This window comes from Agelaius phoeniceus, chromosome 4, assembly GCF_051311805.1.
Source record: "Agelaius phoeniceus isolate bAgePho1 chromosome 4, bAgePho1.hap1, whole genome shotgun sequence".
NCBI lineage: Eukaryota > Metazoa > Chordata > Aves > Passeriformes > Icteridae > Agelaius > Agelaius phoeniceus.
In genome coordinates, this window is record NC_135268.1 from 30,630,098 (window position 1) to 30,652,887 (window position 22,790).

Here is a 22,790-nt window from a genome sequence, read left to right on the forward strand (position 1 = left end):
CTACAAAGAATTATACCAAATTATAGGACTGTGTTTCAGGATTTTTTGATCAATAATCCTTAACCAAAAGAAGAAAAAAAATCCAGTTCCTTCTACAAGCTTTACTTACCTTCAGGGATTAACTGCAAATATGTAGATGCCTGAAATCTTCTTTTCTATTGCTATCATATTTTCAGTTTGAAAACATTTAGAGGAATAAAGACCTACTTCTTTTGACCTAATTGACTTGTGTTACAGCAGTGCATGACCTGAAGCTATCAGAGATAACAGTACAAGCATGACCTGACAGTAAAATCAAGAATTATAATTACAGACCACTGTTACCAGTAGAGATATATTTTCATACTGTCTGAAATGTAACAATTGAAGGGTGGCTATTAGGTCATGAAACTAAATGTCTCTTGATTAAAATTAACATAGCAATAGGTATTATCTGGATTGAGTGAACATTTGTTTTGATCTTACTAACGTGCTATATTTAACAAAAAATCAGTGCAGAGCAGTACATGAAATAGATACACAGGCCCTGTTCTGCTACTCCTTGCCTTACCTAAACTCTCCTGAGTGCCAGATGGTTGATAATCACCAAAAGAGGCAGAAGATAATGTAATAATGCACGTTTTGTAAAGGTTAGCTATTTCCCTCCCTTTCAATCATTATCTGTGGTCTTCAGTTTATCCACTCTCCAGGTTTCTTCCCCATGCCATGCTAGATCCCTGTATCGCTCTCAGAATGCTCTCTCTTTCTGTAGCATTTCTCCCATGCTAAACATTTGACAGGCTAATACCAAATCAGAATATTTGTCAGAGTTCCTGATACTGCTGTAAAAATTCTTCTAAATGGCATCACCCTATAATAAAGTACTATATTAAATGTATAAAGTACTATATTAATGACCATTTATATACTGTTCTACCTAGAACAGTTTTTTTAATGTCTTTCATTGCAAGTGAATTATGTCCAAAGGTATGTTTTAAAACTGATCCTGTCTCACTGTATATAAACTCTTCATCCCTAATACTACAAAGACTCAAGCACAAGCTTGAAATACATCTAGAAATACATAGGCAGAGACATATATAAGAACAGGAGATTGGAAAGGGCAAGCTTTAGTACCTTGAAATCACAAGAAATATTGTTATGTGACCTTTTTGTTATGATGATCATGTTCCAGACCACAACCTAACGTTACAATACATGAGGAAGAGTTGGTGGTGGATATCTGGGCCTTCTTTTGGTCTCTTCTTATCCCAGTGTTCCACATTTATACTTAGACTTGACAGACTTCTGGGCAAGATCTTGTCAGAGTTTTGTATGAAACAATAAACTACTTCTCTGAATCTCTCTTGGAAACATCTATGTCTGCTATTTCAACTTAGGTTATCTACCTTTCTCAAGGTTCATTGCTTATTCCTTCATCTTGTCAGCTGATCTACCCATGTCCACGTCCAATACTTCATAGTAATTCTAGTGCAGAAACTCTTGTTTCCAGACCTTGAGTTCAGGACATGCAGTGTCATTTTTGTTCCACTTGAGACCATGAGAGGGGTAGTATCTTGTGTGTTTAAGCTATGCATCCCTAAACATGCAGTTTAAGGAATAAGTAGCCAAGATGCCTCTGAACCATTGTATTTTCTTTTTCCGTTGTCATGAACTGCTCCCAGAGAGGACAGTGTCCAAACTGAGGTAGGTCATCATAAAATGGAATAAAACTGTCCCCAGTAACATTCAAACAGCTTGGAAATGCTGCCTATGTTACAAGAGAAGAGTGCTTTACACTTCAGTTTTAGCTGTGCATGCTTCATAATTTAGCTTTCCCTCAGGTCTTCTATCAAGGGGCTCTGGCCTTGATGCAACTGCAGCTCTTTTCCAGGGCATGACATGGCCAGACTTGGGATAAGAATCTCACCCAGCAATCTGTCACCACAGAACAGTGCTTCTAATTATAATGAGAGATGAACCACTGAGTGCAGCAATATCAATTAGCAGAGTACATCATTTAAGTAAGGCAGGCTGCTCCTGTTCCAGTCTAGAAACAGTAATGAGACATGCACAAAACAACACCACCCTTCAAATGGTGGCTTGTCTTCCTCACAGCCCATGACACAATGGCCAGTGAGACTAAGAAGGGGGTAGAAGATACATAGATATGGTCAGAAAGCACATGCACTACTTACAGGAATGAAAGACTACTGAAAGCTGCATTTCTCTCAACATTATGACCAATCTACATTATACTCTTAATTACTCTGTGCTTTCCACATGAGAATTTGGAGACTGTAGTCCAGGCAACTTAGGGCAGTGTTTTATTGCCAAAAAAAAAAATGGTCTACATTTGACCTTCCAATTCCATGGAAAAAAATTTGAAGTTTTACTTTGCTTTTGGTCCAAATTCAAACTTATAAAACACACTCCAGAGCAAAAAGATACTGGTGAGAACAACTAGGGAGAAGAAAGAGGAAGAGATTGAAGCTATTTCAACCTTAAACTAAACATTTTGATAAAGTAAGTTTTCTTTTTTACAATGGTTTGGATTTGTTTGACATTATTGTAATATGACATGATCTAATGAAAGTTCTAACATTTAGACTGTAACCACAAATTTTTTAGAAAATAAAAGAAAAAAGTTCAGTATTTTTAAGTATTAAAGGAAATCAGCACATGCAGTGATTGAGCCTTTAAGCAGATAAAAGTATTCTAAGACAAAGGCAATACCCCCCTGCAACTTAAACACACTGCTGGAATCAGCTACAGTGCTGAGGCAGATGGGGGAGGGAAGGGAAAATCCTCTCCCATCACATCACACAATAGATACAACACATCAAGTGTGCTGTAAGAAAACGCTACACTGTTCTTTCAGCTATAAATCCTAGCCCACTGTACTGTAAAACTGTACCAAAAAGGAAAAAATGCAGACTGTAAAAATCAAATGAAAAGGTCAGGTCATGTCAAAAGCCTGGACACCAGGGGAATTTTTTGGAAAGACTTTTCACAAAGGAATGGGAGAGCCAGTGTTCGCTGGTCTGCTCTATCACTTTGGTTCATTAAAATTCCACTATCTGCCACATGACATGGACAAAATCCTATTCCCCAGTGGAGAACTGAAAGACAGTTTGAAAATGAGGCAATAGAGAAAGAGATTATTTAAAAATCAGAGGATAAGAAGAACTACAGAATATTCAGAAGCTTAATGGAAAATATGGCCTTGCAAATCAATAGCCTAGAAGTTCATGACAAATCCTGATGGAAACTAAATAAACACAACGTGTTGGTGTATGTGTGTATGGGCTCTGTTTAAAACACTTTTGTTTATTTCTTGTGAAACCTTGGGTATGATGGGATCAGAGTCAATGGAATAAATAATAAAGTGTTGCTATTTTTGAACCAAGAATTACTTTCCTAGCTATAGAAGCAAAGAGTTCAAAGTAGTAAGTCATGAGGGGCTTCTTGTTTTAAACCACAGTTTTACCAAACAACCCTGTGCATGATACATAAACAAGCATTTGGAGTTTCAGTGTGTACAATTACAATCTAGCAAGTCCTATTAATTTCTTGAAAAAAGAACTTTGCCCATAAAGAATATAAAACAATTATTTTTAACACAAACTTATTTTGTTTAACACAAAACTTATTTTACATTACTGTTACCAAAACAGAGAAATAGAAGAATGACATTTTTATATTTCTGGCCAATTTCCTAGTTCACCCAATAAAAGGAAGAAATTAGGGTAAAAAAAAGAAAGAGAAGGGAAGAATAAATAGAGAAATACAGTTCTTACCCTGAAGAGCGGCAGTCTGGTTTATTTCTTTCTGAGCGATCTGTGAGAAAGGAGGCATAATATCAGCACAGAAGTTGGATGTTCTTTAGCAATACTAGTACAGAAGTCTTAAGAGAACTGTGAAACCATATGACTAGCAAAACCAAAAGGTGATTCTGTTCTAAAACTGTTTTCCCACACTGAACTAGACTGCCTAAGACCAAGTAAAATTACTGCAAGTTTAACATTTGTTACAATTCCTCCACTCAAAACACAGTGTATTTAATGTTTTGTATTAATGCTTTGGAAGCTTCTCCTCCCTTTAGCTGAAATGAATAGTGCTTTAGTTCAGGATAAAAATAAGGGAGAGGGAAGAGGAAAAAAGAAAAACCACAGATTACTCAGCGCAAAAAAATCATTCCATGAATCATGGCTGGCAGAGTTCCCTGACAGGATGGGAGAAAAATCAGCAGTTGGTTGCAGCAACATCTGCAAATACACTGAATCCAGTGCAACCCCACCATTAACTCTTCAGCTTCTGGGGGTTCAAAATACTGAATTTTTCTGTGTTTTTAGAAAAGGTTTTCTTTATCCTGTAAGTATTTCAAGTAGCTTATTTGGACTAATGAGATTGACCCACAAATATCTACATATAAAGCTCCAGCATGCACCAAAAGTAAAAAATATTTCTCTCAAGAGTTATGATTATTGTACAAGCATTATAAAATAACTGCAGTGCTATGATATTAGAATTAATATATTATCTTTTATATTTTAAGTCCAGAATATCTTTTACTGCATGACTTTTGAACTACTTGAAAAGCTGAGGCTGTTGTCCACCTAAAATGCATATATTCTAAAATTAGAGGAGGGGGGTTTAATCTTTTAATGCAGAAAGATCCACTATACAAGCAGAAGTTAATTCCTACAGCTGCACATAATCTCCACTGACCATGGTGCTTTTGCTTCTAATTTGATCTCTGTGTATTTTAAACAGAAAGCTATTTTTCGTGTGTTAATAAACACTTTACTGAAAAGCTTGTCTATACAGAAGACTCTTCCTAAAAAAATTTTCACGCTCACAGATTGTATTTTCAATCTTAAAGCTCTGCATTTGAAATAAAATTTGCTCTGTTAACAGTACATATTTGTTTGTGCAGTTTTATTTCCTGTGTAAAAGAAATATTTTCCTCTCCAAGCTTTACGTGCTCATTTGATTAAGCTTTCATTAAAGTGGTAAAAAAATTATCTCATGTCAATTGTGCTTAAAAGTATGTAATGCTTTTTCCATCCATAGGTGCTCCTACTGAGCTGTCATAGCCACGCAGTTATAATTTATTGTCTTCCTGACTCACGGCGATCTTCATTTCATCACACTGTGTGCAACTCTGCTAGCAGAAGCAGCATGGTATAGCTCTGGAATAGCTCAAACCAGAGCTGCAGCAGCAGCAGCTCTTCAAAGACACACTCCTTCCATCCTTACCATGTAACCTCCTTACCTGGGAGCACTGAACAAAATGAGACCGGACCTCCTACTGAAATCTGTTTGCCATCTGTTGCTTGTTCTCAGCATCTCCTGCTCTGTGAGCAGCCACAATCTAACAGCATTCAGACAAAGCCCCCCCACTGCTGAAACAATCGTGTGAATGAGCGAGTGAAAAGGAAGAAACCGAGTCGGAGCACATGTAAGCACAGCCTCTGGGAGCTCTCCCACACAGCCCATGGCCAGTCAGCAGATCCTCCACTGCCCGCCCACACCGCTGCAACCTGCTCTTTCAGGAAATCAATGTGATTCCCTTCTCCCTTTTATTTTCATTCCCGTTTCAGCATTTCAATGCTATATTTGGTTTTGCACATTTTATTTTCTGATAAACTTAATGAGAGCACACCATCCACACACACAATGATCTTCTTGAAAAGAACAAATTGTAATCCTACAAGCAAAGAGCCAACATTTTAAAATAGAACTAAAACCTCCACTACATTAGGTTTGCTGTGACCTTAACCTTTAAAATTTGTTTTAGTTTCAACTGTAATGAGAGACTCAAGGAGTTCAATCTTTCAGCTATGTGCTTGGAGTCAATTAGGGGGTGAAGTCACTGTACCAGGTGGTGTTTAAGGAAAGACTGGACATGGCACTTGGTGCCATGGTCTGATTGACAAGGTGGTGTGGTCGAAGGTTGGACTCAATCTCAGAAGTCTTTTCCAACCAAATTGATTCTGTGATTCTGTATATTTTGCATTTCTAAATGCTATTTTGGCATTAGGTACAAGCATCAATTCAAATAATGACACACCTCTCCAAACACTAGAATATGAAAGCCTAGAAAGAACAGGCAATTTTTTTGCAATACACACACACACAGAGATCTAATCTTTCCATTCTGTAGGCAAATCCTTGACTTAAAAAAAGCTGAGTCTCAAAAGTGCATGCCCACAACTAATTTTCTTTTCTCTATACATGTTACCTCAACAGCAGAGAGATGTCTTTGTAATCTTTTCTAACAGAAATAAGCAAGAAGACTGTATAGTTAGAAAGATCTGAAAATGAAATCCTGCACTACATATTTTCCTCAATATCAAAGATACAAATTGCTATAAAACATTACAGGACATTATGTCCTGCTAGCAGAAAACTGTATATTCTTCAGTCCTAAACTCTGGAAACCAAAACTGTGTGTCGAATCAGAGCAAACACTGAATGCTGCTGGACTAGCACTTAAAATGAACAAACAAGCCTGTCTGCACTCTGGCATAGGAAATGCACACGAAAAAATGCCACTTCTAGTGACAGATACTACCTTCCAGACACAAGACACCAGTACTATCCTCCCTATCCTTCTGTTGCTAAAAGCAATAAAATTCTTCACTGTGTATGCAGCTGTAGTATAATATGTTAGGAATTTACAAGCAGCTAGTACTCACAAGCTACAAAACCGGACTGTACAATCCTAAGTTTATTTTAGTTAATGAATTTCTTTCTGCCTGTCCTCCAATCCACAATTTGCATAGCCAAAGATCTGCAGTCTCTCAATCCGTGAGAACTGACCATGCTCCAACCTCCTGCAGACCATACTTGAGATTTTCTCCACTTCATACTCACATCTACTATTTACAAAACCTTTGCTGCCCTCATAACATTACAGCCATACAAGAGAAATATATTAGCCTTGTTCAGAAGCAGGATATAGTGCAAGGAGCAGCTAGTAGGTGCAGCAGATGAGGTGGAAGAAGTCAGACACTCCTGGCTGAAGTTGGGAAGACTGTTGTCCAGTTCTAAGCACAGCAGAGGAATCAAGGAAAACATTAAGGCACAAAAATCTGCTCTTCATACCACAATAATATGGCAAATCTAGCATTTCTTTACAAAATCATGCTCTGCGTATTTCAGCGGCAGCATGGACACCTTATGCCTTTTTTCAGTATGCAAAAGCTGAGTGGCAGACAGAAATGCCACGTACCAGTTGCTTTCAGAAAAAAAGGTGATTCTCTTACACTCTAAGTTTGGGAAAATTAGCTCCTTCTGTTGTTTGTTTTTAAAATGGCATAAAAGTTTTTCTTCTCAAGGAAAATATAAGTATAATCATCAGGAGAAAAATAACTGGGTCAACATCATTTCAGTTGCTCCACAAACCTGAAATAGCTTAAGTTTTTGCCAAAAAGACCACCAATGCAGAAAACAGTATCTTTTAAGGCAATCACTCTTGTTTCTGGAAGACAAGCAAAGAAAAGGAAAAAGGCAACTCACACTCAGTAGAGCCATTATTTTCCTCTGTTTATTTTGCAAGCTTCTTCAAAGCATCTTGTTGCTAAGAGTGACTTCAACTGAAAAGTTTGCTCTCACTAGAAAAAAATTCAAGTATAAACAAACAATGTTGAAAAATGAGTGGAAAGTTAACAGACATTCTGCTGCATCAAACTGCAAAGCTACTGGGGAACCTTCAATGCAATTACCTCCTGAGGCTGGTAACTTCCCACTTTTAACCCCATTCCACAGCCTGATCTCTTAAAAGCTGAAGGGAGGAAAGGGGGGCACATGCCATTCCCATTTCTGGGAAATAGAGTTTAACTATGCCTGCTGAATTGACCAGTCAGCAAAAGAGGCAGGGCACTAACACTCTCCAGGAAGACATGTAGTTAGAGCAACCAGCAGTCTCCATGTCAGCAGTTTTTAGCCCCCAATGGCCCAGCAGTGGTTTCACAGAGAAAGCAAGCATGATGTGCTACTGTAACAATGATAAACCTCCAAATAAACCAAGCAATGGAAACCATGGGCTTTTAAGCAGTGCTGTCAACATCAAAATATAGAGAGAAATCATGTTTTCAGGATAAGCAAATTATTGGAAGAGGCTGTACAACTTTCATCCTGATGATGCATCTGAATGCATCAATTCCCAGTGAGTTTTGAAGGCCATCAGGCCTTGACAAAGCCAGACACTAAGACCAATACAGCAGCTTTACAAAGCATTGTGCTGAAAATGTGATGCCACTAGTTCAGTCATATACATCTAGACCACAGCTAAATGGTGCACCAGTCCCTGCCAGACAACTGAATCAAAAACTCCAAGTTTTCATTTCTAATTGCCAGTGTAGATGGGGCCCTCACTCAAAGGAATTGCACATTTTCTGGAAAGAAGATCTGCATTTGTGGGGGATTTTCAATGCTAGTTGCTTTATTTTAACTGGAACAAGCAGTAACTGCCACTGATACTGCCACCTTTCTGCCTGTTTGTTAAGGCATATTGTGGCTCAAAGCCACTCTTCCTTCCCTTCAGCACTTCCCTCAGGTATGGAACTAGAACAATGCAAATTGATTCCACTGTGTAGAATCTACTATAAATTTTGGTCAATTTTGTTAGGAACAGTCATACAGCAAAACTCATAAAACTGAACATTTGTTTAATATTTTAATATTTTAACAGCAGAGTCCCTTATCAGTTGTTTAAAAGACAGAAGGCTCAAGCAGAGATTAATGAGAGGCTTGGAAGGAACTTTAAAAATTTACTTTATGTATAGCTTTCCCTTTACTGCAAAAGGCTACAAAATCAGGACATGCTTGGAGTTTTTAATTGTAAAGGTGGACAGTTTTTATACTTACTTTAAATTCTACAGTATGCTGTTGACTTCCAGAGCAGTACACTGCTAGGAAGAAAACAATATTATAACATCCCCCACAATGAAATTATAGTAGTCTGTCAGTTTTAGTGCTAAACAGTAACTGAGTCTGTAAGCACAAAGCATTGCTGCAGTTTTTTATACTTGGAGTAATGCTTTTTTCCCCCCACTCTTAAACACAACTGATAGATGGCTGGGGGTGGACCCCAACACACAGCTGAGAACACAATGAACCTCTGCAGTCAAATATTTAATTTTGAAACCGACTGATCACCATAAAGCATGTAATTATCTCAAGACTTTAAGTTATAGTATCTTTACCTTGCTAAAAAGGTTAAAAATAAACTATAATCATCTTTAAAGCCTTTAGTGCACTTTTAAGTGCACAACATATAAGTGAAAAAGGATTTTACTGGACAGCAGAGGCCACATTTGCCAATGCTACATTTGCTGTTGATTAGTTTTTGTGACTCTGAAGTTCTACCCCCTCATTCTTGCTCCTACATTTCTCCTGCACTGCAACAGCAAAAGTGTGTGTGCATCAGTGTGAGCACATGTGCCAGCAAAAGAGGGGGCAGATGCAGAAAACAAAAGAGAAAGGAAACAGACTGCGTAAGCTATCACCATTTCTCTAAAAGGTTTGTGCTGTAAGAACCTAGACTAAACTCAGCACTGGGAACTGGGCTTGTTCTTAAGCCAAAAATGATAAACAAAGTATATAAGCAATCAAATACACCCACTACATACATATGTTACCACACTTTTGCCTTCTACCACAGTTGTTTAAAGAGGAAACTTAGGACACAGCTGCTTCTAAAGCTCTTTTTAAAAAAAATTAGCAACTCCTGGAAGTACAAATCCCCACATCTTCATGAAAAACATCCCAGCTGATCAGTGCAATGTAATTCTTAGATTATGTACTTCAAGTATAACTAGACACAGGTATCAGTTCACCACCAGTATCACAGTGGGAGCTACTCTAGATGAGCCCTACTACTTATTTTTTTATACTTTCCTAAGGAAAGTATTAATTGACTCAACATTTTGATGAACAGAAGACTTATAACCACAAAATACGTTTCTCTCTAGGCATTTCTAAAATGTTAAATCTACATTTCTGAAAAATAATTCTCTGATGTTGCTAGCATTGCCATTAAAAGCAAATTATCTTTTATCTTTTTATAAGAGTACCTTTTTCTTCCTGAATCAGAGATTTAGCATGCCTGCAGAGATTCTGCATATTCCTCAGCTAGACCACAGAGCTCACTCGGTCCTACCTATGTCTGCCTGTCAAAGGGTGCTGATACACATACAAAAAATGCAATAGTTAGATGTGTGAATAAACTTGTCCTTCTGACACTGTATTTAACAGACTATCTCATAAGCATTCATACACAATATGCAAGATCCAAATTTATTCCATTGTTCTCATCCTCAGGCGTCTGCCTTACTTGAGAACCAGAACATCCAGCACCAAAAGTGCCTCCAGCTTTGAACACTTCTGTGTAGGTACATTCACCTGTCACAACATACTGCTGAGGTGGAAAACCTCAACAACAAAAGTCCCCAGTGTAATCTTATGGATTAAGCACTTGGAAGCCAAGTCATATTCAATGTGGGCAAGACATGGATTCACAATAAAGTGCTGAATAGCAATTCACAAGATATTCCCCCTTCTGTATATCAGGAAACAAATTTGGCTTTAAAACAAACAAGAAAATTTCCTTCTTGACTATTTCATCCTGTGAAGCCACTGACAGAATAAAGGTGACACTGCTTTCAATTCAGGTATCAGACATGACAGTGAGTGCAAGTAAGTGCAGAGGTCTGCACTGTGGGAGGAATCTGGAGACTAGGGAGATGAAATGACACAGAGAGAAAGAAAATAATGTATGAAAAGAAAGGATTGTAATATACTCAACCACAAAAAAAAAAAAAAAAAAAAAAGCAGTATCTCTAAAAATAGAAGAAATGTACCAGGCAAGGAAAGTATTTATTTCTCTTAAGATACTGCTGAAATACTCAGTAGCTTGTTCTTGGAGTATTTTATGGTCCTTTGTCACTATTTATGATTAAAGAATCCCCAGGCTGTTTACCCAGTCCACCTAACGAGAACAGTCTTAAATATCACTGATTTTTTTACAAGTACTAATTTTCTAGGGAAGTGCATTCGACATAAGCCTATTAACAACATATTTTCCCTCCAGTGACATTGGTAATTCTGCCCAACACAGAAATAAAAAAATTCTAGGAAAATGAATGTAACAATTGCTTCTCATGTGCATAGGATACTTCTGAAGTACCATAAAATGGATTATTCCCAAAAAGGACTCTTGCACTTTATCATCAAACAAAGACTACAAGACCTAGACACATCATAAAAGGGATTAATGTGAAAGCGCAAAAAATGGATTTATTTAATGATGGTGGCATATATGAATAAATTGTTGTACCCTGAGATAACCCTCCTCCATCAGCTTTGAGCACATGCCTAAAAGTTGTGCAACTCTCTGCCACTATTCCACAGAACAGGAAGCCCAGCACTTTGCTGTTATTAAAGCAAGTAATGTTTGAAGGGGTATTATTTAATTATGTAGTGATCGGCATCCAGTTTTTAAAGAAGTGAATCACCTAGCATTCTGAAGACATTTTACTGAGGTGTGCACTGAATTTATCCACATCTACTCCAAGGTGTTAAACGTCTACCAAATCCCCTTTAAGGTACCTCAGAGTCCTCCATTACTGGCCTAACGTGTGCATGGAAATCTGCGTACAGGTGCCCTTTGGTCCTGGAAGAACATCCTGACCAGCAGTCACTATGTACAGCTGGATTCCTGGCACCATGATGTCACCTTGTGCAGCTGTTAGAAAAGTAATTCTTTGCCTGTTTCTACCCTCAACATGAGGTTACTGCATTTTGTTCTCAGTCTTCTAAATGCAAATTTCATCCATTCAGGTGCTACTCATGGTAACACAAAGCAGTTTCACCTACTGTCAATGAGAGGCTTCAAAAACTGCTTTGACCAAGAAAAAGGATGGCAAAGTTATTAAGCATTCGAAAGCCCTCAAAACAAAGAATCCTGTGCTTACCAGAGATAAACACAGCTTTTCTCAACACTCGGTAATGCTGGCAGAGACAGTTCCAATTGTTTGGTACTTTGGAGGAAATAACTACCCTCCCATGTATTACTAGACCTCTCCCCAGTTCTGTGCACTCACCAAAAAGACCTACAGATCCTGTCAGAGGCATTCAGCCTCTGTAAATATACTAATAAGTACCTCTACATTGCTCTAGTGCCAAAATACCATAATGACACACTTCAAATAGTTCTTGGTAATGGATCCACAAACATCAAGCTAGAGGACAGCAATTACAGAAATGAAATATCCCTAATGTCACGGCAGCTGCTACCATGTATTTCCCAGGGATGATACTGGTCATCTGCAGCAAGCTTTGCACACTAGAACAGAAAAACTAATTTTTTCCCTGAAGTTAGGCTGATAAGAGCTGAATACATGAGGTCTGCAGCATTATCCCATTTCATCATTCAGTGATACTTGTTCCATGCTCCAGTGATGCTCATCCAAGCATGGACTTGACCTGCTTAAACAATGGATGTGGTAAACTGTCCAGGCAGGACATGGCAGGTACCCAGCCTCAGGAACTCCATTCTCAGGTGTATTTCATCATGTCAGTTTGGAGTTCACTGGATGTTGCAAAGAATGGCAAGCTTAAGACAAATGACAAAACGTTCAGCTTTTGGCATCAGTTGAACTGTGGCACCTGACAATGCTGTTCTTCAAGTACCAGGTAGGAGACAGACTTCTTAAAAAGCTTCTTCTTTGATCCTAAGTCCCACATTTCTAATAGATTTGTACCCTAAACTTAAAGTGCAGCTATAAAATGGATACAGCATAGCAATGGAGTAATTTAATATGAGAAAGTTATTGAAATGCTGAGCTTGTTTCTGGAAATTTATGTCCCATCTCTCTAACAGGATGAACGAACAGTATTTTAATAATAAATAAGATCACAACACACTGCACACTCAAAAATTCTTTTAAATGATTTAGCACAGATGTGCACAATCTGAATCAATTTTCATATATAGATCTGTGATATTGAGAACTCAGTTTTTAATGCAAGAAGGAATTCATGATGAATACAAAATTATCACCTTGAGAAAACAAATTATATTCATTTTAGTTTATCTCTTATAAACAGAATCTAAATGCTATAACTGAAGAAAAACATCAAACAGTTTCTTTTATACATACAATATTCTGTCTAGAAGGAGAATGGACCTGAACCCTTTTGTAGTAAACACAGTGCTTGAAAATTTACTTAAGCTTTTAAGGAAGTAAATCACCATGATCAAGACCACATTAAAAAGCAGAATACAGATAAGAAATTTATCATTATAATTCAAGAACCAGTGATTATCCAGCAGAAATACCAACAGGTATGCAAAAGGCTGTAACTGATTTCATATAATGAATGACTGTGCTCCTTACTACCATGCAAGATTTGAAGACAAAGTCTAAGTGGATTCAAAAAAGGAATTGAATTAGTGAAAGATAAATCCATTGGCAGCAATTTAGCAGGGCCTTTCATATGAGGCCTCCCAGAAGTTGCTAAGAAATTGACTGCAAAGGGGAAGGAATTTCTCTTGGAAGTAAAAACTGAATCCTGGGAGGTGTTTCTCGCATACTTTCCTGAAGACATTTTCAGTTTGTGTGCTGTGACACGCGAGCTACTAGCACAGCTCTGAAAGGCTGACAGTGTGCCCACTATTAACCACAGGAGTAATGATGTCAATCATTTGAAATCTTTAGCATGTTCTGATCCAATCATATTTTCTTCAAAAGCCTGAACAAGCTGACTGAGGTCGCAACACATACACACAAAATAAATGCTATGATCTCTTTAAAAGCTTAGGGAAAAAAAAAAAGAACAGTAAAATTTGTTGCATTCAGCTTCTACTCCAGTGTGAACCCTTTCAGCCTTGCTGTCATCCAGCCTTTCATGCTGGACCCAAATACAGCCATTGAAAGCAGAAAAGCAAGAACATATTTGTTTTGTAACATATGCAAGAGTTTCTAAACCAATTAGGTTAATCTTTGAAGCATCTTATTTCGCATTCCATTAAATTTTGTCAGAAGATTCTAAATTCTTAAGTCAGAATGTCAAATTGATGTTTTTAGAATAAAACATGAAATCCATACAGATCTCTACAGATGTAAAACACCTGAAGCAATTAGTGTAACAGCACTACATCAAGTGGTCAATTTAAAAATATTGATATACATAAGATCCTGTGTCTGTCAAAATTTATACAACGTTGAGGGGGAAACCAGGAATTTTTCTTGGTCCGTGCCATGAGCCACTAAATCTATGCTTTCCCACAAAACATATTTTCATCCTTCACTAAAGGGAAGGATGCTTGCCAAGCATAAACCACAGATCAACAGATGATATACTGTGTTCCCAAATCTGCTGTTGGAATGCTTCAGTGCCTTTTGTGCATACTGTTTTTCAAGAGCAGAGTAAAAATTCTTGGCCAGCATTGAAAACAACACTTCCACTACATTTTTTCTATACAGTCAGAGGACCTGAATAAGGAAGGCAGGACTGTGCAATACGAAGGCTGAAGGGGCCAGACTCCTCTATCCTAGAAAAGAGAAGGCAAAGAAACTACTTAACCACAGCACACCGCTACTTGCAGGGTAGTAACAAAGATCACAAATGCAAACTCTTCCTGGTGTTAGTGGACAGTATTGAATAGGGCAATGGTCACAAATGTAGCTTCGGAGGCCCAGGTTGTAGGTGAGCGAAAGTTCTTCCTTTAGGAAGAAGCACTGAAACAGGCTGAAAGTAAAGCACTGAAACAGGTTGCCTGCCGGGGCTGTAAATACCCCTCTTTCAGGAGACTTTTCAAGACTTTGCTAGACAAAGCCTTGGCAACAGGCCTGCTTCAAGAAGGAGGCTGGACTAGGTGACCCCAGAGCTCCCTTCCAGACAACACTTCCATGGCCACAAACACAAAGTAAGCAAAGCAAAGAAATGAAGAATGCAAAAGCATTGTATTTCACTATAGATAATAATCATCAAGAAAAGAAGTTCATGGAAAATTATTTTAGTGCTATCAAAATAAAATTTCATATGGCATATCTTGTGTGAGATGCTATTGAAACAAAACACACAGAACTACACTAACTTTTAATGAAGAGCGTAAACACCACTACCCTGTTGTTTCCAGATTTTAAATCAAGGTGATGCATGGCTTCCAAATAGATAAATTACATTTAACATCTCAGTAATTGCAGCTGAACATGCCTCAGTGACTTCAGCTATAGAGAAAGAAAAAACAAGAGAGAACTTCAGAGTACAAAATTTGAGAAACAGAATCACAACAGAATGCTGAACTGATAGACTGCAAGGACACTGGGCAGAATGTCCAAGATAAGGCCAGCAGGAACAAGATTAGGAGGAATAAACAAAGCCAACTCATCAAACTAATGTGCTAACTAGGTAAAAGGCAACTCTGGCAGGGGAAGACCACAGCCACCAACTCAAGAAACCTACATACTCAAAAGAGTGAGCATGTGGGCTGAGTAGCAGAAGAATAAAGAAAGCAACTTAACTAACAGAAATAAAATACTAATTAATAAGGGAACTGTATAAATTATAGCAAATAAACATTAATGCCTCTGCTTGTCAAAATGTATAAATAATGAAAAGTTTTGATAATTGGTGTACTGGCTTTATGAATTTGCCAGCTAGGACCCCTTTCTGAGCTGAACTAAATAAATCAAACACCTCAGCTCTGTGTGGATTGGCCTCTTGCACACTGGGTGAAGGAACTCATTTTGGGACAACAAAGGCTATACTCTCAAAAGCAAATATTAACAAATTTATTTACAAATATTACTTTATTTTCCATCAGTAAACATCAACCACTTTGGTAAAAGCTTCTTGCAATGAGGTTATGACTCATTTTATGCTTTGCTGTCTCTCCCCATTCTTTATGCAACATCCCAGACTTATCATTTGTTGCCCTGACAGGAAATGATTGCTTACAACACAGGTAACAGCAAGGTCTTTGTGCAATCACAGTTCTGTGGGTTATTCTCTGGCTACAAACTCATCTCTCCTTAAGCAATTATAAACTTGTGCCTTGCTTTGGCTCTAACCTGAACGAAGCAGGTCCATTTAATCACTTAATAATGATACTTATTATTATTTGTCCTTCTACAGTTTACTTGGCTAAGAAATCACCCCACTGGCTACCAGAAGTTTAATTATTTTTGTAAGACCAGCCTTCATTTTTAGAAGCATTGTTTCTTCAGAGGGCACAACATTCTTTGGGGTTCAGTTTATACTCTGGGCCAAGTAACTGCATGCAGGTTTTTTTCTTGCCACTAACTTGAATCTCAAGATATGCCGGAGAATTTCCATGTATAGGCTATATTATTTAACTTCCAGAAAAGCTTTAGTTAGTATTTATATTTACTTCAAACAAGCTACAGTCAAAGACTATGAAATATAGTAGAAATTTCAATGGGCTATAAAAAATGCTTAATCATATAATCTTCTTAATACTTCCAAGATACAACATACCAGCATCAATCAGAGATTATTACAGGAGAATTACATTATTTGTGCTCTTTGGATCTTAAATGTTTTACTGTGGTGGTGCCTGAAGCAGTTATTAAACCTGAAGCTCCTAAATCTGCATCGGGACTATCAAAACAAAACAGACCGAATCCCAGGGAAAAGAGGGAAGCAATGTTCAGCTGGCCATTCACCCCACCACTTCTAGAATTTGTGAGCTGACTAAACAAAGAAATAATTAAAATAGTGGCACCCGCTCCCCTATTCTGAACACTCCTCTGAGTCCTCTTTTTAAGGGCTTCCTGTGTACACACGGGCAGACTAGCAGATCATAGGTAGATGTATGAATTTATTTAAAACAAATTATCTACTTGATGGAGAGTCTTTTCTCTTCTCTTAATAAAAGAGGATAAATGGTTACACTTGGTATGGACAAGCAGAACAATTTCCAGATCAGCACTTAAGGACACAGGCATGCAGACATGCAACAAATTCAGTTTCAGCTGAACAATGCTGACTTCTCTTCTGCAAGATGCCGATCCTTCCACTTCTTAAATAAAAGAGTCGGTTAACCAACTAAGTCTTCGAATTACCCTTTTCCTAATCATGATTCCTCCAAGCTCCAGGATCATTGGCACCTCTTGGGAAGGACTTAAGCTTGAGCTGTCCTTGTTATGATCCAGTGAACCCTAAAGGACATCACCACCAAAACAGCCTCAGACCCAAGAATTTAATGAAGAATTTCAGACCATCTTATTCTTTACTTCTTAAGGCCAAATATGTAGTTTTGCATTAACATGGGAACAACTGCTGAGCGTTGTTGTATTAAATTCTTCATTTATCTGTAAAAAGTCCATGATGCCTGCAAAGTAGTGTTCACTGAACTTTGTCAGACACACTACAAATACATACCCCCACAACCTCTCAGTATGTTGAGCAGTGAAATATTCAACCTTAATTTGTTATACTGGATACAGCTCATTGTTCTCAGCTTCGAAAACAAGTCAGTGCCAGTTTGATGTGGGAATTGTGGGAGCGTAATGAATTGATCCAACTCTGAACTAAATCTTGTTTTGGCATAAAAAACCCCAAAGCACTCAGTCAATCAACCAACCAAAACCAGATGATTTCACCCATAATCTAAAACTGCTCAGTAGAGTTAAAAAAGTTCCAGGAAACATCTGAACTACTATGGCGAAACAGAAATAGGGGAAGGGAAAAAAGCCCAACAAAACTCAACCCAGAGATGTTTCAATCAGCACAGCTAAACTCATGTGCAAAATTTACAGCCATTGTATGAGAGCAAACCACAGACAAGTGTTTGTGATAAGTAAAACAGAGTAATAGTAAATTAAACCAAAGCCTTGACCACCTGTACTTTTACCCATGCATTAAAGTAAAAATCACATAGGTCTTCATTATCAACTCAAATAAATTTCATTATTGGCTTCCATATTTGGTAATTTCATTTTATTTTTAAGTAAGGAGATTTCTGCCACATCCATAATGGGCTATTCTTTCTCAGGGAACACTGGCCAAAATTCAAAGTGAAATAATGCAGATACTGAATGTGTTAAGAATTTCTTGTGTGCTTTAGATAATATTGGAATATTGTGATGCTCAACTCTAATGTGACAGTAAGGACAAATAATCAACCAATGTAGTTCATTACTAAAATTTACTACTTTCACTATAAACTTTCCTGCAAGTCCATGTTAGTCAGTAGTTACAGAATAAAAAGGCAGTGAAAATAGGAAAGCACACCAGATCAAGGTTTAGAGTTAGACTGGAGAGAACCTGTAAGTCTATGGAGAAATAGCATTTTAGTGAGGTTGTTCTGGTTTGTTTGGAATTTTTTAATGTTTATTTATTTTACAAAAAAAAGTTAATTTATTTTAAAAATCAGTTTGTTTATTGAAAACAAACAACATTCTAAACAAAACATTCTAAACAACAACAACAAAAAAATCTAGTAAATATCCTGAGGTCTCTGTAATTTCCCAGACAATAATGCATGTGACAGAAATAAGCAACAAGGGAGGTAGAAATCGATCACATTATTTATATTGCAGTTAAAACCCCTAAAACTTTCCAACAAAAGTGGTTTCCTTTTCCAGAGCAGGCGACCAGATGATTCAGTTTTAATGAACCTATGCAGCTACTTTCATTGTTCTCAATTTTTAGAGAATATGTTCTCCTCCCTATAACCTAAAAAACCTATATATATATATATATATATATATATATATATATATATATACACACACATAAAATTCAATCAGCACTTTCTCAAAGGAAAAATAGTTTCTTTAGAAGAGTTTTCGAATCACTCTATTTAATAGATCTTCTCACAGGTTTTCCATAACATGCCAAATAAAAACTTCCTTGAATTCAGAGAAAATAATGCCATGGCATGCAGTGTGGTAGACACAGGCAATCAGACACACCACCTGAGCTATCTACAACTACCCCATGGACACAAATGGTTCTGCCTATCTCATTCCTCCAAGTTTCCATTCTCCAAGATCTGCTCTGGGAGTCTACTGCTTAAGCAAGTATCTTCAGCTCATTAAACCACCAAAAAAGCCCCAACCCAACACAGCAAAAAACCAAGCAAATCAACCCTCCAGTGAATCAAATTAAAAAACCCAAAAAACCAAACCATGAGCAGGTCTCTAACAGCTGTCAGGCTGCAGTTTCACAGCAATCTAAGCCAAACTAACGTCTGACATAGGCATAGGCTCTTACCTCCCTCTGGCTGCATGTTCCTACTCTTTCCCTTGCGCCAGCTTCAACATTCACCCAAAACCATTACAGTGAGCTGAATCAGAAGACTCGCAACCACTGAAGAGAACTAGAAAAATATCCCTCTGCTTGGACAATGCACCAGAACAGGTTGGTGCAGGTTCTAGCAAGCAGAGGGGCTCTGCGCGAGGCAGCTACCCAGTCCATCAGCCCAGGCTACCACCAAACCACAACTCCAGTGACTTCACTCACCAACAGGTTGGACGAGAAGCAGAGCTGACACACAAGAGAGCACATCCCCAAAGGAGATCACACCTCTAGAGCAGCAGCAAGCTGTTAGTTTAGTCTAGCTGGCTTCATCCCACAGTACATGGTGCAGCACAACTGTAGAGTGTCTTCAAGGGAAAATACGATTTCTTCACTGCAGAGCCTCCTGTGCTTTGCCTCTCCAATAAACCACTGCTAACCACTGAGCATTCAGGAAGTCAGAAGTACTTGCGAACTTTCACCTTTCAGCTCCCACTTTGCACACATGCCTTGCACCAGCAGGACAAAGGTGATGAACTGCCCTTATACACTTCCATGCACAGGCTGAACACAGCAGAGATTCAAGCTGCTTGCATTCACAACTAGTTTAACAGACTGAAATACTTAAATTGACAGCCTGCTAAGATGCCACTACATTTTTTTAAACCCTACAACAAAATATCTCGAAGGCTTATTTAACACCTATTTGTATTACCATTTTGGCAGCTTAACCGCACATGACATGCAAAAAAGCCCCGCTAATTTTCAAAACGTTTGTAAATAAAATTAGGTAAATGAAGGTCAAGTAAGGGAAGAGCAGCAAACTCATCTACTTTGGATGATATTCTTCAATGATGCCTTAAGAATACTCCGCTGGGAGCCTCAGTGGTGTTTTCCAGCTAGAGATGTGCAAACAGATGGAAAGAAGGCGAGACAGCTCAAGCAGAATGCTATTCATTCACACATACTTTACACCAGTAAGGTAAACAAACAGTGCTGGTCCCATTTCAAGGCGTGGCTGTCAGGAAAAAATACTAGTAAAAATTGAAAAAAACCCTTACATTACTGGTTAATAGCACAGTGCCAAAGAAAAATTCTGGGAACAAGCTTTGTTCCACAAATAGGTGGCAAAGGTTATATAGATTTATAAACTGTAGTACCAATTCTATGTTTTCCACTAATAAAAACTTCTAGAAGAAACACCTTTAGAAAACAGACATCATAACCAGCAGAACGAACACTTTGCTGTGGAGGAAACCATACAGGAACACTGATTTTCTGCACTCTACCCCAGACAAGGCGAAACCCTGCAGACGTGCCAAACCACAGTGGTTTCAATAGGGTCCTGCTAATCCTGCACCTGCACAGACAGGCATTGACACAATTTGAGCCACTGAAGGCCACAGGGCCTGCCTGTTGAAAGTTGTCTTCTAGGATCCCTCATGTTGCTGTGTTTTTGTCAACTACAAAAGGGACACTCAATTTCTTGTTCAAATGGATGCAAACTGACATGAATTGCAAAGGGTGCTATATTGTTACAGTTGTACCATAATTATTAAAAATCAGAATATTTGGAATTCAGCTATATAGCATGGGTGAGATTCTACCTGGAAACAGACCTTATAAAAATGATTTATCCTGGAAGGGATTTTACACTGACAGAAGAAATGCTGTATTCACACCGCAGTGACTACAGGACAGTGACGTGCATGTTGACCCTCAATTAACAATGATGTCCAAATAAAATAATATCAGCTGCTGCCAGGGTCCACTTGAGTTAATAATTTCAAACAAAAGCTTGTTGTTGTCCAGGTCTCTCTACAATGACAATCTGCTCATTCAGCGCCATTCCTTCTCACATGCAGCGGTTCTTGCCTTTTTGCAGGGGCCTGCTGTCCAAACCTACACAGAAATGGCTAAACATGAACAACAACTTTGCTGTCTAGATGTTCCTCTACCTTGGTACTTTGAAAACAATGGGCAGTTAATTTCCTGATGAAGCACCCTGTGCACCTGGACATGTCTGTGCTAGTCAGCACATGCCCATGTTAGCTTCAGGGTGGTAAACAGTGGAACAGGTTGCCCAGAGAAGTGCTGGATGCCCTATCCCTGGACGTGTTCAAGGACAGGTTGGATGGGAATCTGAGCAACCTGGTCTAGCTGAAGGCGTCCTTGCCCACGGCACGGGAGCTGGAGCCAGGTGATCATTAGGTCCCCTTCTAACTTAAGCCACTGTATGACTGTGCTGAGGTCGGAGCAGGAGCAGGCTCTGGGGGCGGCCCGCGGGCACACTCCTGCGGCTCGGATGCACCTGAGCTGAACCCAGCTGCCCTGGGGCGAGGCCGCCGGGGCCGGCACACCTCGGGGCGGCACCGCCAATGCCGCCCTGCCCCCGACAGGAATCCAGGCACGGGGAGCGGGCCAGGGCCAGCCCAAAGGAAGCGCCGCCGCGGCCCGCCGCGCCCTCGCCGCTCACCTGCTGCCGAGCTCAGCGCGACCCTCCGGTGCCTCCTGCCGAGCTCCCGCAGCTCCTCCTCGTCCTCCTCCAGCCTCCAGGCTTCGGCCATCGGCGGCGGAGGGGCGGCTGGCAGCATTCAAGAAGCGGGGGCTGCCATGACCGGCGCCCTCTCTTCGGCGCGGCCGCCCGGCCCTCGCGGCCGCCGGGCCCGCCCCGCACCTGCGCCCTCTCCGCCGCGCTTCTCCCGGACACCGCTCCGCGCTGCTGCCGGCGGGGCGAGGCGGGAGGAGAGGCGGCCTTTCCTGCCCATCCGCGGCTCTCCGGCGTCAGCAGGAAACCCGGCGGCCGCCTGGCACCGCCACAAAAGGGGGCGGAGGAGGCGGCGGCGGGGGGAGGTACCTGGCTGCCGCCGCTGGGCAGCCGCGCTCCGCCGGGCGGCTCCGCCGGGCACCGCGCGGCGATGGCCGGTGAGCCAGGCCCGGCAGCGAGCGGGGTGTGCGAGCCAGGGCGGCCTCCTGCTAAAGGGGAGAAGGGACTTGGCGCCGAGAGGGTGCGAGGTCTGCCTCGCTTCGTGACGAGAGCAAGAAGATGCCAAGAGGAGTGGTGCCAGACTTTTTCAGTGGTACCCAGTGACAGCACAAGGAGCAGTGGCCACAAACTAAAACACATGAAGTTCCATCTCCACACGAGGAAGAACTTCTTTACGTCGAGGGTGGCAGAGCACTGGAACAGGCTGCCCAGGGAGGTCGTGGAGTCTTCCTCACTGGAGACACTCAAAACCCACCTGGACACGTTCCTGTGTCACCTGCTCTAGGTGACCCTGCCTTGGCAGGGGGGTTGAACTTGAGGAGCTCCTGACAATTCTGTGATCCTGTGAGGTGACAAGGGCAGTTGCTGTGCGTGGCCAGAAAGTCGGGAGCCCCGGGATCTGTGGGAATTGTGGGTGCAGCAGACTGTGGCCCCGATATTGGCTGAGGGCAGGCAGGTCTTTGAGCGGCAGCAGTTATGGCTCGCGGCTAGGAGGCTGTGTGTCTTGGCCCGAGTTCATTACCGTGGTTTGAACTACTTAAGA

The 22,790-nt window shown here is 40.0% G+C and overlaps 1 protein-coding gene across 3 annotated transcripts in view; it reads right to left on the reverse strand.

Moving 5' to 3' along the window:
- SH3D19 (SH3 domain containing 19) overlaps positions 1–22,191 on the reverse strand; it is an 82,185-nt gene extending 59,994 nt beyond the window's left edge. Inside the window, exons 1-2 of one of the 3 annotated variants that reach the window (XM_077177203.1) lie at positions 21,737–22,191; positions 3,780–3,819 (exon numbers count right to left, since the gene is read on the reverse strand). In XM_077177203.1, coding sequence (XP_077033318.1) covers positions 3,780–3,819; positions 21,737–21,854 — 158 coding nt within the window. In that variant the 5' untranslated portion in view covers positions 21,855–22,191. The remainder of the gene's footprint in view (positions 1–3,779; positions 3,820–21,736) is intronic. The other 2 variants (XM_077177204.1, XM_077177205.1) reach the window with 2 other exon arrangements.
- Positions 22,192–22,790: the final 599 nt, after the last annotated feature.